The sequence below is a fragment of the Mesoplodon densirostris genome, chromosome 10 (genome assembly GCF_025265405.1).
Source record: "Mesoplodon densirostris isolate mMesDen1 chromosome 10, mMesDen1 primary haplotype, whole genome shotgun sequence".
Lineage (NCBI taxonomy): Eukaryota > Metazoa > Chordata > Mammalia > Artiodactyla > Ziphiidae > Mesoplodon > Mesoplodon densirostris.
The window spans coordinates 70949435-70964887 of NC_082670.1; the positions used below are offsets into that span (position 1 = coordinate 70949435).

The 15453-nt window shown below is 48.1% G+C and overlaps 1 protein-coding gene across 5 annotated transcripts in view; it reads right to left on the reverse strand.

Moving 5' to 3' along the window:
- Nucleotides 1–15453, reverse strand: part of USP4 (ubiquitin specific peptidase 4) — a 50889-nt gene that overhangs the window by 5371 nt on the left and 30065 nt on the right. For 3 of the 5 annotated variants that reach the window (XM_060109094.1, XM_060109091.1, XM_060109090.1), the window contains 10 exons: nucleotides 13862–14020; nucleotides 12782–13006; nucleotides 11931–12014; nucleotides 9956–10050; nucleotides 7417–7608; nucleotides 6695–6783; nucleotides 2586–2813; nucleotides 871–941; nucleotides 499–617; nucleotides 21–170 (listed from right to left, as the gene is read on the reverse strand). In XM_060109094.1, coding sequence (XP_059965077.1) covers nucleotides 21–170; nucleotides 499–617; nucleotides 871–941; nucleotides 2586–2813; nucleotides 6695–6783; nucleotides 7417–7608; nucleotides 9956–10050; nucleotides 11931–12014; nucleotides 12782–13006; nucleotides 13862–14020 — 1412 coding nt within the window. Of the gene's footprint in view, nucleotides 1–20; nucleotides 171–235; nucleotides 337–498; nucleotides 618–870; nucleotides 942–2585; nucleotides 2814–6694; nucleotides 6784–7416; nucleotides 7609–9955; nucleotides 10051–11930; nucleotides 12015–12781; nucleotides 13007–13861; nucleotides 14021–15453 lie in introns of those variants that run through there. The other 2 variants (XM_060109093.1, XM_060109092.1) reach the window with 2 other exon arrangements.

Below are 15453 nucleotides of genomic sequence, written 5' to 3' on the forward strand. Positions count from 1 at the left end.
ACTGCAGCCCAGGGACCCACCTGACTGGGAATTCCACAACTGTATCAAGCTTGTCCCTCCAGTATCTATTGTAGGAGAAACGTTTGAGGTGGACCACCAGAATCTTCGGCAAGGACCACAGGTCAAACTTCTTTGTGGCCTGTTGATGCTTCTTACAGTTGGGACAGTACCTGAAAAGAGAAACCTCCACTTAGTGGGGAGGCAGGGGGCCAGTGCCACCTGGGCTCTCAAGCATGGAGGCAATCCCATAACATCCTTTCTTGTACTCAGCATGACTGCTTCAGGGCAGGGAGGTCTCTAAGCCACCTTCCAAAAGAGGGTGATGGCTTTCCTAGTCTGGAAAACACAATTCACACAGAAAAACCTGTGTTGTAGGGTCAGCCATGTAAAAAAGTGACAAGTCCAAATACAAAGGGTTTTGTGTACACAGATGGACCCAGCAGATCTCAGAGTCCCAGGGTACCTGGGTGCCCCTTCCCAGAGGTGGGAGCTGCATACCAGGGGTCATGCTCCCCAAGGGTCTCCATGGTAGTGAAGAGCTCGATGCAGTCTCTCAGGGCCACTGCTGTCTTCTTTTTCTTCTGAGGCTGCAACATGCTGACGTGCTTCTCGTAGGTCTGTGAGGAACAAAGTGCTGAGGTCTGCTGAGGAAACAAAATCTTACCAGGCTCAGCCACAGCCTCACGAGCTCTCACGCCTGGAATATAATGTACTTTCTGGAGCCTCTGAACATGTAATGACAAAATCTTTAAGTGCTTTTCATTCTCGGTCTAAAACATACCTTGCTAAACTCCTGGGGAACTGGTGAGAGAGACCCACCCGAAGAAGAAACCAGCACATACCCCTGACCAAGAATGCCGAGTGACCTACCTCAGATTCCTGCTCATCGTAATAACGGCTCCGGGTCTCACTATCCCAATCGATGGCTAGTGTGGATCGAGCTGTGGAGGAGGACCAAAGTGTCACTCACTACTGAATGGCCAGCAACAGTAGAGGCTCCTCAGGTGACAAGAGTGAGAAGGACCACACTCAGGCTATGCCATCAACACATGCTCACCCATCAACAGCCACTGCCAAGAGTAATGCTCTGCCTTGAGCCAGCCAACTCTGAATCCCTGGGCCCCCAAATCCTTTGGCAAAGATTTCCTCAATGCTACAGACACACTTTAAAGGCACTAACTACATAGAATTCTGAAAGGGCACAGGTCAAGATGGAGTAACAGTGGCCAGATTTCTCCTCTTGCCTTAAACGACAAGAAAAACTGACAAAATAGAGGAAATAACTGTTTTCAGACACTGAATATTAGGCAGAGCAAGAGTGAGATCCCTGAGAGAAGGCAAAAAATAAGGTGATGCCTACATGGCTCCAGCTTATCGCCTGGAGGCATTTTCCAGGCCATAGCGTGAGCGGGCAGGGGAGGAGAACAAAAGACTGAGTTGAGGAGTCAAAGACCGGTGTCCAAAATGGGGCTAGGGACTTCCCCTGGTGTCGCAGTGGTTAAGAATCTGCCTGCCAATGCAGGGGACACGGGTTCAAGCCCTGGTCCGGGAAGATCCCACCTGCTGTGGAGCTACTAAGCCTGTGTGCCACAACTACTGAGCCTGCGCTCTAGGGCCTGTGAGCCACAACTACTGGAGCCCATGCTCCGCAACAAGAGAAGCCACTGCAATGAGAAGCCCACACACCACAACGAAGAGTAGCCCCTGTTCGCTGCAACTAGAGAAAGCCCGCGCACAGCAATGAAGACCCAAAGCAGCCAAAAATAAATAAATTCAAATAAATAAATTTTAAAAAAAAGAAGGGGGCTAGAATTTGCAAGGCATTACACTAAAGACAAGAAGCCGCACAGAGGGAATGGAACTGCAAAAAGACAAGAAAGATCCAAAACCATCTCAATAAAACTGTTTAAAAAACTATTTTTAGGTAATTATTTAAAAAGGGAAGCAAGCTAGCAAACTAGAGGACATCTAGCAAATCTCTTCTCCAATGAAGGAAGCAAAAAGACACAAGAGATGCTTTTGCAGCTCCCCTCCCGACCCAGGGTAGGCATCTTCACTATCCACATGTTGCTTTTCACGCACAACACACATCCCGTGTGGATGCCCCTTCCCATCCGTACAGCAGCCTCCATTACAGGCTCCAGGTAACAGCCTGTGAAATCCATGACCATTCTCTAGATGGGTCACATTTCATGAGTATTCTCATGGAACAAAAGATATATGCATTTATTCTCATAAGTTTGGGGAAATGCTGCCACCTAGGAGGGCTACAAGAAGTGTTATCAACCCGAACAGAAGTCCTGAAGGATGGTGGGAGTGGAGGGAGAGCTCGTTTCCTTCTGAAGTCATCAAGGACGGAAGAGAAAAGCCTGACAAGAAGGCCAAGGGAAAGTGCGGAGGGGTGTCATGTCTCTGAAACAGTCTTTAGGGAGCTTTAAGCCAAGAATCACACAAGTGTCTGTTCCTGGAGCCATACTATGAGATGATGAAAGCTCAGTGCAGTCAGTGAGTGCTAAGTGCAAGGATTTTCCAGTAGATCCTAAGTCCCCAAAAGCCCAGTTTGAAAGGGCAGAGAAAGTGCTTACAGTTGAGTTTAAGCAGTTTCCCATCAGCTGCAAGTGAATTTAGGTCGGCTGTGCCATAGGAGTTCACAAGGCAGAAGGTAAAAAGCTTTTTTGGGCAGGGCCGGCCTTTGAGCTTTTTTTGGGTGGTCTCGCCATGGTCACTTCCCAGCTCATCCTCCCCACTGTCCTCTGTTTCTGAAAGCTGCTCTCTGCCTTCTTCCTGATGCTCCATTTCTTCTTCGTCTTCTCCTAGCATACAAATGAAAAATAACATGTATGTAATTTGCCACCATTTCAATGCTGTAATTTTTATTTCATACCTAACTGTGGTGCTTCCTTCCAGATTCAGTCCTGTGTGTGTGAAACTACATCTACCCCTTTGCATCTACAAGGCACTTAAATTCACATGTGACACCCCCACAACCTGGTAAGCAGGCAAGTGGGCACAGCTATTCCACGATGAGGACGCAGAGGCCCAGAGAGGTCCAAGGAGTCACCAGAAGGTAAAAGTGAGTCAGCAGTCCTGCCAGCCCTAAATCTGGGGCCCTCACCACTTGGTACTTTACTGGGCTTCATCCCACATAGTCTGACTCTTTCAACTTGATCATTAGGCACAGAGAGAAAAGGACCAAAATTAAACCCATACTCAATACTCAAGAAGACCGGCTGGTAAGAAACAATTTAAAAGTAAAACTTTAAATATGATAATGAACACAAATACTAAGTAAAGGTCTTCAGTTCCTCCACAAGAAACATGATGACTGTCCCTTCAACAAGTATTTACTGCATGTCTCTCAGGTGCAGGCACCATGATGGGCCCCAAGGAACACAGCACACAGGATCCTCCCCTCCTTTTTTCTCTTTATTCATTTGAGATTGCCGGGTTTCAAGAGTTTGAAGGGGGGGAGTTCCCTGGCGGTCCAGTGGTTAGGACTCAGCGCTTTCACTGCCATGGACGTGGCTTCAATCCCTGGTTGGGGAACTAAGATCCTGCAAGCCGCGCAGCCAGGGGGAAAAAAAAAGTTTTAAGAGGCATTCTAGGGACTTCCCTGGTGGCACAGTGGTTAAGAATCCGCCTGCCAATGCAGGGGACACGGGTTTGATCCCTGGTCCGGGAAGATCCCACACGCCACGGAGCAACTAAGCCCGTGCGCCACAGCTACTGAGCCTGTGTGCCACAACTACTGAAGCCCGTGTGCCTAGAGCCCACGCTCCTCAACAAGAGAAGCCACTGCAATGAGAAGCCTGTGCACCACAACAAAGAGTAGCCCCCGCTCGCCGCAACTAGAGAAAACCTGCGTGCAGCAGCAAAGACCCAATGCAGCCAAAAATAAATAAATAAATAAATAAAATTTATATTAAAAAAAGAAATTTAAAGAGGCATTCTAGAGACATATGGTGATGAGTAAATTTCCCAGGTGTTTCCAGAGAACTGGTTGGTATATGTGGCTGCAATTAAAAAATCCATGATCATGCTCATCATAATTTTTTTTGTTGGGCAGTCAAAGGGGAAAGTTAAGGTATCAAATAAGTAATTTCAACAAAGATGGGGGCAACTCCAAAAGGTGATGTAAAAGTAACAGGGGAAGAGAATTCCCTGGCAGTCCAGTGGTGAGGACTTGGTGCTTCCACTGCCGGGGCCCCAGGTTCAATATCTGGTCAGGGAACTAAGATCCCACAAGGTGCATGGCACAGTCAAAAAAAAAAAAAAAAAAAAAAAAAAAAAAAAGTAACGGGGGAAGAAAAGATTCAAAATATGAAGTTTATATGTTTGGGGAAATAGCAATAGAAATGGAAACTGAGGAAAGGAAGACGTATATTCTACATAAGAATCCTCTTTCAGGGACTTCACTGGTGGCATAGTGGTTAAGAATCCACCTGCCAATGCAAGGGACACAGGTTTGATCCCTGGTCTGGGAAGACCCCACGTCACGGAGCAACTAAGCTCATGCGCCACAACTACTAATCCTGCGCTCTAGAGCCTGTGCTCCACAATAAGAGAAGCCACCACGATGAAAAGCATGCATATTGCAACGAAGAGTAGCACCCGCTCGCTGCAACTAGAGAAAGCCCATGCACAGCAACGAAGACCCAATGCAGCCAAAAAATAAGTTAAAAAAAAAATCCTCTTTCAAAGACTGTGTCTCAGGAGTTCTCACGAGGAAGGACAAGTTGGGCCCAGGACAATGCAACACGGTTTCCTGTCAGGCCACAGGATCATCACAGCCATGGATGACAGTGTGACATGAGTCCCCATGAGCAGGACTCTGAAACAGCCAGTGTGCATGAGACTGCCAGCCTCAGCTCTCACAGAGGTTCCTTTCTCAATTAGCTCACTTCACTCCTGAAGCAGTGGCACAGCCCCTTTTACGCCCAGGTAAGCCTGCTCTGCTCTCAGACTGGCAAGTGAAACATTGTCCTGCCCAAGACACTCAGAGAATCAGCAGGAGACAGCCACCACAGGCCTAACAAGGAGCCATGGCAGTAAAGAGGTTAGAATTATTTTAACATTAAACACGATTTGAAGTCTACGCACCAAGGCTCACTTATGGAATTCAAAAGAAGGCAGTGAGAACAAGAGACTGAACAAGAGACTGACAGATGGAATGTCTAAGAAACTAGGCTAATTTTAACAAGAGCAAATACTGACTTGATGCTGTTATTAACTGAGCATCTATTATGTGCCAGATACTCTAACCACACTATCTCATTAAACAGTAACCTCAACTCTGTGAAGCCGTTATCATCATCCCATTTTGCAGATGGGTAAACCAAGGTTAAGAGAGATGAAGTGACTTTTTGAGGTCTGCCCCACACCTCAAGCTGGGAATCACAGTGCCTCAACTTCCAGAGCACTAAGAACCCATAGGTCACCCAAGGTCTGCTCAGAGACTACCACTATAGCTCCAACATGTCTGCTTGTGGGACCTGTGCACAAAATACACTCCTGTTCATCCCTTGTGGGAGGAGAACACGATATTCTGGGCAAGAACAGGAGTACGACTATAATAAATACTCAACCTAAAATACCAACAATTTGGAATATCCCTTCAGGACAGAGCCTTCTGGTCATTATTATTATTATTTTTTTTTTGCAGTACGCGGGCCTCTCACTGTTGTGGCCTCTCCCATTGCGGAGCACAGGCTCCGGACGTGCAGGCTCAGCGGCCATGGCTCACGGGCCTAGTCACTCTGCGGCATGTGGGATCTTCCCGGACCGGGGCACGAACCTGTGTCCCCTGCATCGGCAGGCGGACTCTCAACCACTGCGCCACCAGGGAAGCCCCTGGTCATTATTTTTAATGTCAATTCTCACTTTCCAGGACCAGGCATGTCTTGCAGAAATCTGGGCATTTGAATTTTCAACTGAGAATATATATTCAGCTATTCACAAAGCATAGGAACTGGAGGACATTGGTTTTATAGGAATAAAGCCACCTAGTCAGTCACGCAGGCCCCCAAAAGAAGGACGACAGCCACAGTGCAGGTCAGACACAGCTCCACGGTCACAGATGAGCTTGTGAGCACTAGGGCACAGAAGGATGGTGAGGGCTCTGGGTTTCTTGCAACAAGTCTATCCTACTGCTTTTCCAACTGTGGCTCGTCACTCCCACATCAGGAGCTGCCCAGAGACAGCTACCACCTGTGGCTTCCTGGGTCGAAAGAAAGGCCCAAGAGAACCTGTCTCTGCCTTCTGACTGGCTGGGCAGGACATCTGTCCTCCCCAGGGGCGGCTGCTGACCATGGTGATGGGTAAGGACCAAGACAAAAGCTCTACAGACACAAGCCAGCTTGTGAAGGCAGCCAAGTGTACTCAGCAATCCCAACAGGTCAGAATCAAATCCTGACTCTGCTACATGACCCTGGGCAAGTCACTCAGTCCTATTATGCTTAGTCTCCCTGAGGTGAAACCCAGCCTCCACGCCTAAGATTACACGAGGTGTCAAAGTTGGACAATGGGCTCTGGCAGAGTGAAGTGGTGCAGACAGGGCTTCCAGGTCTGCTCTCTAGGCAGAGCCCCCAACCCCGCCTCAGAGCCTCCCTCACCCATGTATACAACACCTTTGGAAGAAGAGGGAAGTCGGGAGGGATTTGGTCAGTCACAGCCCCACAGCGTGGCGTACGCTCACCTTCACAGCTGCCCCTGGAGCCATTGCAGGCCCCCAGCTCCAAGGGCGAGCTGCCAGACTCATCAGGCAAAGGTTGTTTTATATAGCGGCTTGAAAAGAAGAAAGAAAGAAATTGTTTGTTAGTTGTAGCCTTTACCTGTTTTTCTCCACTACTCAGCATGAAGTAGTTCTTAATTTATATATTCAGCTATTCACAAAGCAATTTATGTAAATAAAAGGGCCTTAAAATTCATGTGATGGCTTAACACTTCAAGAAATTGAGAGGAACCTATGAGATAAGAAGTTTAACTACCAGGGCACTGAAAACTCTGAGAAAGTCTGTTTCTAATCTTTGATAAACATTGCGTGGCACCATCATTTAAAAAAATATTTCCCAGTAATGTTAATTATCAGGTTCAGAATGATAGTGGAGTAGTTCAGAAATTACATTCAAATACAAAATGCCATCAAAGCACTATACTCCCTCAAGCAGGTGACTGACAGGTGTGAAGACATGATTCCAGGGACTCGAAGAGGCTTAGGTGTTCACTGTCATGGTGCTTCAGATGTGCTAGATGTTCTGTCCCAACAGAACCTGCCCTGGCCCTCCCAGGGGCCAACACAACTACATTTCTAACAGAAGTGAGCACACGGGGTCAACACTGGCACTCTGCAGGGGGCAGTCACTCTTACTGGGCCTATCTTATTTTAGATAACAAGCAAATCACATTCCTACCACCAACCTGATACGCTCACAAACAGCCTGGTACAAAGACTCGACGGTGAGCTTGTGCTTGGGGACAGAAACCAGCAGTGGCTGCCCATATAGCACTGCCCCAGTGGAAGTGCTCGACGGCCTGGATTTCCTTTCCCTGAAGTACACTGGAAGCGTGACACATTCAGAGCCGTCTGTGGAGGTGCTGCAGACCTCGTACCTGTGTCAATCACACAAGAAAGCATCTTCAGCGGCAGGTCTCTGTGAGAGATGGATTTCTGAGCTGCAGCTACATGGTGGCCAGGACTACAGTTACTAGGACAGAGCACACTTCAGTACAAAAGGTGGATAAACCATTTCCAAGATGATGCTAGAGGATGGGTCAGGAATCCCAAAGAGGGTCAACTGTTAACACAAGGTGAACCTACACAACCCAGGACCTGGGGCTAATGTGATCCTCCTTCCCCCAACCATGGCCTCAAACTCTGTGGTCCTTCAACTGGGACTCAACACAGATGACACCTGTCATCCAGACCATCACTTCAGACACGAAGGCACACAGGGGGGCCCAGCCACCAAGTTCACCTTTTGTCACCCATCAAGGAGCTTAACTTTTAGAAAAAGGCATTCTCAATGCCCTGCCCTTTAGTAAAACCAAATACTGTACAGCGACGTATACCTAGAATATAAGCCAAAGACTCTTTATTTCAAATGAGGAAGCAAATTTATAAAACTGTTTGCCATCTTTCTTCAAAAACCTTGAAGTAAAAGAATCATATTTAATTTTTTTTTAAATCAGAGATAACCAAAGAAACTGCTAAATACAAATCAATGATTTTGAAAAATGTGTCTTACTTAGTGAATACATGGGATTGAGGAGATTTATAGATGTTTTATCCTGGAATAGATGTTACCAAAATTGCTCGCAACCAACTGTAGTCTTTCCCTCTTCCTACAGGGGGAGACACAAACTTACTGATTCAATTTTTGAAAACTATAAACACAAACACACACACATATACACACACACCTCTCCCCACATGCCTGGCAAACAGTCCTGACTATAGTATATGCAGGAGGAGTTCAAAGAAAAACTCACAAAAACATCCAAGGTGTGCTCTAGCGTAAGGACCCTGGTGTCCAGCATAATGGTCAAGAACCAAGCCTTGGAGTGAGGTTGGCCCAGGTTCCAGATCCATCATTGCCACTTTCTGGCTGCTGTAACCAGGCCAAGTGCCTTAATTTCTAAGTCTGTTTATCCAGCGGACAATGGGATCACTCACCTTCCAGTGTAGTGGTGAGGATTAAGTAACTCAGTAGCACAGTACATCACATGCTCAAAAAGTATTAGATGCTACAATTGTGTTTTCATAAGACAATTATCAATTCATCATAAAACAATTTGCTTTCCAACTGGCTGGCCCTCTAGCCCTCTGAAGAATCCTCCGTTGGTGGTTTGCCAACCTCCCGACAAGGTGATGTCCCAGGTCTTCTCAGCGCAGGTATGTGCGAACACTAGTTTCCAGAACTGAGGGAGACTGTGTTAAGGTCTTGGGGTAAGAAGTGGACAGTCCCAGCCCTGTGCCCCAGCATGAGCCTTGGCACCCTCCATTAGTAAAGTAAGGGAACACGGCTGCGAGTGGGGAGGCAGCCTATGCAAGTGTGAACAGAACTAGGATCTTGGGTGTGGTTAAGAATTCTTCCTTTTAGAGTGACCTAGAAGTCAATGGCCACAAAAATGTAAAGGGAAGGAAATGCCTCCTTTGTGTACTACATTCCTCAGCCAAAACCAAAAACCAAAACAAAATCCTAAAAACCTTTCTCGGCAGAGGCAAGTTTCTGGCTGAGAGGGAATGAGGGAGGGACAACATGGTTGTGCTCCACACGCAAGCCTCCCTGAGCAAGTGGCTGCTGGGGGCTCAGGCAAGCTCACACTCCACCCCACCCCCACTTGGAAGAGGGACACACACACAATCACACAAAGCAGCCTTGAAGCAAGAGGATTTGGGAGGAGCTGAGGAGACGAGCTGCAGTTGGAGTGTACTGTCCCCACAGGGATGAGAAAACCGAGTCTCAGAGCTTGCAGATGTTAGTGCCGGAAAAGGCTGCTTAAATCAACCTTCCCTGTCATCTGGGATGGCACCTGCCTGAGAAGCCACTACCTGTGGCTGGGAGAAAGGACGAGACCCTTCCTGTACTGCGTCCCTTCTCCTATCTTCCCATGGCCCCTCACAAAGCTGTGACTCTTCTTGAGAAAAGCATTTCTGACAGCAGGACCATCTGCAGAACCACTGAACAGGCCTTCTTAACAGGTAGCAACTGTTGACAAAAGCCTTGTTCATGCGGAGGAGAGCTATCTGGAATGTCTAGCTCTGAAGTGCTAGTAGGCGCTTAGCACTGATGGCTACCCAAAATTCCCTGAACATCCATCTCTTGCACCCAGGGGTTGGGGCAAATCCACATGAGCACCAACTGCCAGATCTTCTGCTCTGCAGACACTGACAGACACTGGCAAAGCCTCTAGAATGTTTCCTTTGACCCTGCAGCAGAAACCACTGAGTACTCACACGAAAATGTCATCCCGAGGCATGATGTGGTTTAAACCTTCATCCATTTGGAAAATTTTGTGGAACCGGTGATTATACACATCTGTGACCACCATCTAAGAATCAATAGTAAGAGAAAGATTACAGGATGGATAAGAGTACACCCACCACATGCCGCAACTAAAGATCCCACATGCCGCAACTAAAAAGATGCTGCATGCTGCAACGAAGATCCCACGTGCTGCAACTAAGACCCGGCACAGCCAAATAAATAAATAAATATTTTTTAAAAAGGAGTACACCTACTTTAACCCAGGCACAAATGAAAAAATATGTGCTGCCCCCTGTGAGATCACGATGCAACCAGCCCCCGAGCTCAGGGGCCAAGGGCCAAAAGAGAGCAGCATGGCTGTCACCACCAGAAAACATGCTATATCTGTCCCAAGGTTTACGACGGGATTTGCCCTCCAGTGGCAGGAATGGTGGGGAGTGAGTGCTGACCAGAGACCAGCAGTCATCCAGAATCCTCTGGGGTGTTCCCTGGGGCCGGAATTCCCCAAGCCATCCTCAGCACATAGCAGAAAAGACCAAACCCCAACCACCAAGACCTATCACCTGAAACCAGCAGGGGTGCAAGGAGAGTGGGGAGGAGAAGGGCACTGACCAGGACTGGGACAAGGGAGGGGCTGCGGGCATCCAGGAGGATGGATCCTCGTGCAGCAAGAGGTCTTCAGTTTCCCCACCTTCACACAGGGCCAGGCTCAGCAGAAAGGCCAGCGTGAGCAATTGTTTTTATTTTTCTATTTTATTTTTATTATTTAATATATTTATTTATTTATTTATTGGCTGCGTTGGGTCTTCGTTGCTGCGTGTGGGCTTTCTCTAGTTACGGCGAGCGGGGGCTACTCTTCGTTGTGCTGCGTGTGCTTCTCTTGTTACGGAGCACTGGCTCTAGGTGTGGGCTTCAGTAGTGGCACATGGACTCTGTAGTTGTGGCTCGCCGGCTCTGGAACGCAGGCTCAAGTAGTTGTGGCACACAGGCTTAGTTGCTCCACGGCATGTGGGCTCTTCCTGGACCAGGGATTGAATCCGTGTCCCCTGCATTGGCAGGTGGGTTCTTTTTTTTTTTTTTGCAGTACGCGGGCCTCTCACTGTTGTGGCCTCTCCCGTTGCGGAGCACAGGCTCCGGACGCGCAGGCTCAGCAGCCATGGCTCACGGGCCCAGCCACTCCACGGCATGTGGGATCTTCCTGGACTGGGGCACGAACCCGCATCCCCTGCATCGGCAGGCGGACTCTCAATCACTGCGCCACCAGGGAAGCCCTGGCAGGTGTATTCTTAACCACTGTGCCACCAGGGAAGTCCCAGCAATTGTTTTTGTTTGTTTGTTTTGTTGTTGTTGTTTTTTTTTGCGGTACGCGGGCCTCTCACCGCTGCGGCCTCTCCCGTTGCGGAGCACAGGCCCCAGACGCGCAGACTCAGCGGCCATGGCTCACGGGCCCAGCCATTCCGCGGCATGTGGGATCCCCCCGGACCAGGGCACGAACCCGTGTCCCCTGCATCGGCAGGCGGACTCCCAACCACTGTGCCACCAGGGAAGCCGCCAGCAACTGTTTTTAAATAAAGATTTCTATCAAGTCACTCCACAGACTTACAGAGTTTGGGACAGGAAAGAACTTCCCACTTCTCGCATTACAGATGAGGTCAGGTAGGAAGGGGAGGCAAAGCGAGAGCAAATCCCCAGTCCTGGCCCTCTGACCATAGCTAGTGTGTCCTCAATGGAGGAAAGACAGTGCTCCCAGGGCTGGAAGGGACAGTTTCAGGCACAGTGTGCAAAATGAACAAGGGCCAGGAGGTCTGAGGCATCCAGATATAATCACGTGTGTGCTGGCCGATAAGACCTACCCCACAAAAGTGGCTACAAGGTTGAAACTTAACTCCAAAGGACTATGAACTGCCCCCAATAGGCTTAGTGCCACTGAACACCTCGCCTTACGTTTTCCGCAGCAATGCCAGACAGCCTGGAGAGAGCCTCACACAGGTCAGACACGGCCCCCATCAGCGGCACAATCACACGGTACTGCAAAGGAGAGATGGGAGGCGTGACAAGGGTGCTCTGGAAAGGGTGGGAGATGAGTTGGGAGGAGCAGGCATCATGGAGGGCAGAGGTGTCCCACCAGAAACAGTGTGTGGTGAGGTCAGGGCCCAGATGAGTGGCCAGCAGAGCAAATAGGCAAGGCTTCTGTATCAACACCTGCCTCTCTATTCAGGTAGCACCACAGAAGCTGGACCACCTCTTTCCCTCCTACATATTGCTTTATTTTTTTCTTAACTTTTTAGAGTCATTCACTACTTCCTTTAAAGAAATGTTACAATTATACAAACTGCCAACCAGTCCTTGTCATAAAGCCAGAAGCAGCATGCAGTGAGCCATCAGCAGGGCTGGACACTAAGACCGGCCTGTCACACCTTTCATTTGGCCTTTTGTTCTGGCCAGGCTCTCCTAGCTGATTTAGGGGTGAACATAACCAAGGGAAGTACTGTTTCTAGTCCCCTAACATTCAGATTCAAGGATCTCTTAGCAGATCAGCCAGGTTCCTTTAGTCAAATGAATGGAGCATAGGGGAAAAGGTGACAGAGAAGCCCAGAGAACCTTCACAATATGCCTGAATGACATGGGATTACACAAAGGTCTGAGGGAGGACAAGGGCACACACTCAAGGCAAGTGCCAAGGGGTTTCAGAGGCAGCTGATGGAGCTGCTGCTGCAACAGATGGAAGCAGCCCCACTCTGGGTGTGGAGGCCACTCACAACAAGGGGGACCATGAGGGTGCCGAGTTCTCTTACCTGGGTAGGTCTGCAGTGAGGGTCAGCGGGAACCAGGAAGATCTCCATAACTCGATCTTTTTTCAAGGGCAGTGGGAGAGTTAGATAGCAAAATGGGTCAAAGGTCACAGAAACCTTAGCACATTCTGGGCAAACCAAGGTAGATTTGAAGAGGCCATGGAACGTGTCCACAATCACAGAGTCATTCCTCAACCTATGATTCTCCCAGGCTTCCTTTGCCACCACCTGGAAGAAAGCAAAGGGTATAAGACATTCTCAACATCCCCCAGTTCTTAGCCTCTGCATCCAGAATGATTCACAGCAAAATCTGAAATAGACTGTGAGGCAGTCTGTGCAGCCAAGAACTTGGTCCAGGCCAGTGAGGGCCAGGACTGCTCTTAGCATACCAAACTCATTCCACATGCCAGCTCCATGCCCAATCCTACACTTAACAAAGTGCTGATGCAGGATCTATGAGACAGAGACGAACTGAGAGCACTGTGGACACATGGACCTGACCGGAGAAGGACTGCCTCCTATAGGGCTTCCAATGATCCAAAGTCCCTTCAGTGAGCTTTTAATTTATGCTATAGTTCAGCTAGCTCATGGTTTTTCCTTTAAGATGTGAATGCTACTTTGAAGTATTCATATTGCTCATCCCAATGTGATAGGTAGCTTAAATACTAAATTCCCTCTTCATAGATCTAAAAATCAAGGCAAAAAATGTAAGTACCCTAATAACATTAATAACAAACTATTTCAATCATCATAGATGGATTTTAATAATCCCAAGGGCCCACACTACAGGCACTTTACAGTTTTCAGGGTGCCCTAGTCTCTGGTTCACCAATGTAATTATATTAAACAAACTGACTCTAACTTGAAGAAGCCCAAGAGGGAGCATCAGGGGTAACTAGAGTTAGCCCCTTTGTAACGTGCAGTACATTTCCATATTAGACCTCACGTCCACATCACAAACAACAGTGAGAGGCAACCAGAGCCCTGGCACCAATATTCCAAGACCAGAAGAATGCCCTTGCACCTCCCAGTAGGAGGCAGCTTCTCTGGAATACTTTTCTTCAAAAGTCTTCAATATCATACCGCATCTGGCCGCCCATTGGCATCCTTCAGCTCCAGGTACGGTTTTTTCTTCACTCGGTTCAGATCTTCGTGCAATCCGTCTAGAAGAAAGGCTAACAGCTCCTGAGAGTCTTGCTGTTGGTAGCCAGAAAACTGAGGGGCAAAACGTCCCACCTGAGTCTACAACAAAAGCAACCACATCAGAAGGCAGAAGTTATAAAGAACCAGTGAAGTCAGATAGGAAATTGTCATCAAAAATAACTTTGGGCTTCCCTGGTGGCACAGTGGTTAAGAATCCGCCTGCCAATGCAGAAGACAGGGGTTTGAGCCCTGGTCCGGGAAGATCCCACATGCCGCTGAGCAACTAAGCCCGTGCGCCACAACTCCTGAGCCTGTGCTCTAGAGCCTGAGAGCCACAGCTACTGAGCCCATGTGCCACAACTACTGAAGCCCGTGCGCCTAGAGCCCATGCTCTGCAACAAGAGAAGCCACAGCAATAAGCCCGCACACCACAACAAAGAGTAGCCCCCGCTCACCACTAGAGAAAGCCCACGTGCAGCAACGAAGACTCGACACAGCCAAAAATAAATTAAATAAATAAATAAATTTATTTTATAAATAAATAAATAAATAAATTTGCAGTCTGCTGGTACTGTAAGGGAGAACACCCTTGCTCCAGTAGCCTGATTAACTCCTCAAGGGCCTAAAGGTCAGTAGCCTGATTAACTCCTCAAGGGCCTAAAGGTCAGCAGTTCCTACCAGAGAGAAGAGGGCTAAGATCTGAAATCCAGGACAACTACAGACTTGGAACCTGGGCCACTCCCCTAAGAGAGGAGTAAAGAGTGACTCCCTCAGTAGCCACATCTCCTAAGTACAGACATGAATCCCTCTCCAACCACCTTCTTTGGTTCAGAGTCTCCCTAAGAAGTTTACAAATGGTACCTGCATCAGCCAGAGGAATCCTCCTAGCCCTAAATAAGAGCACTGTTCATAAGAGCCCTCCTAGCCCTATATAAGTGTCTGCCTTGTATTGCTCTACACTACTGATCCTCAGAGTGCAGTGCCCAACTTGTGGCATTAGCATCATCTGAGAGCTTGACAGAAATGCACCTTCTCAGGCCCCACCCTAGACCTTCAGAAACAGAAACTCTGGGAATAGTAATTTGCATATACTTCCCAGGGATTAATGTGACCATGGGAATGAAAAGAATTTGTTTTCAATTTCAATAAACAATCTAAGATTTTAATTTTCTCATTGAGCTTAGGTGCTATATTTTTTTTCCTCTGTGAATCAGATGCTTCATGAAGGCTCCTTGAACCAAACAGGATTTCCAGATTTCAACACATGGAGGCAAGGCACTTCCCCCTCAGCAGCGAAAAACATTCAGGGCAATGGAAGGTTGAGGTGCTTCAAGTGCCCAGTGCAGTTCACCCATCTTCCCATCTTCCTGGCTGAGGGACCCAAGTGAGAACTGCCCCTCACACCAACATCCGACAATGTCAGCCCAATTCCTAACTTCGGGGACCCAACTCAAACCACAGTTGCTATACGTTCCAGTCTCAGAGAACCTGGGAGCACTTTTCAGATGATACTGGAAATTTGACTGAATCTT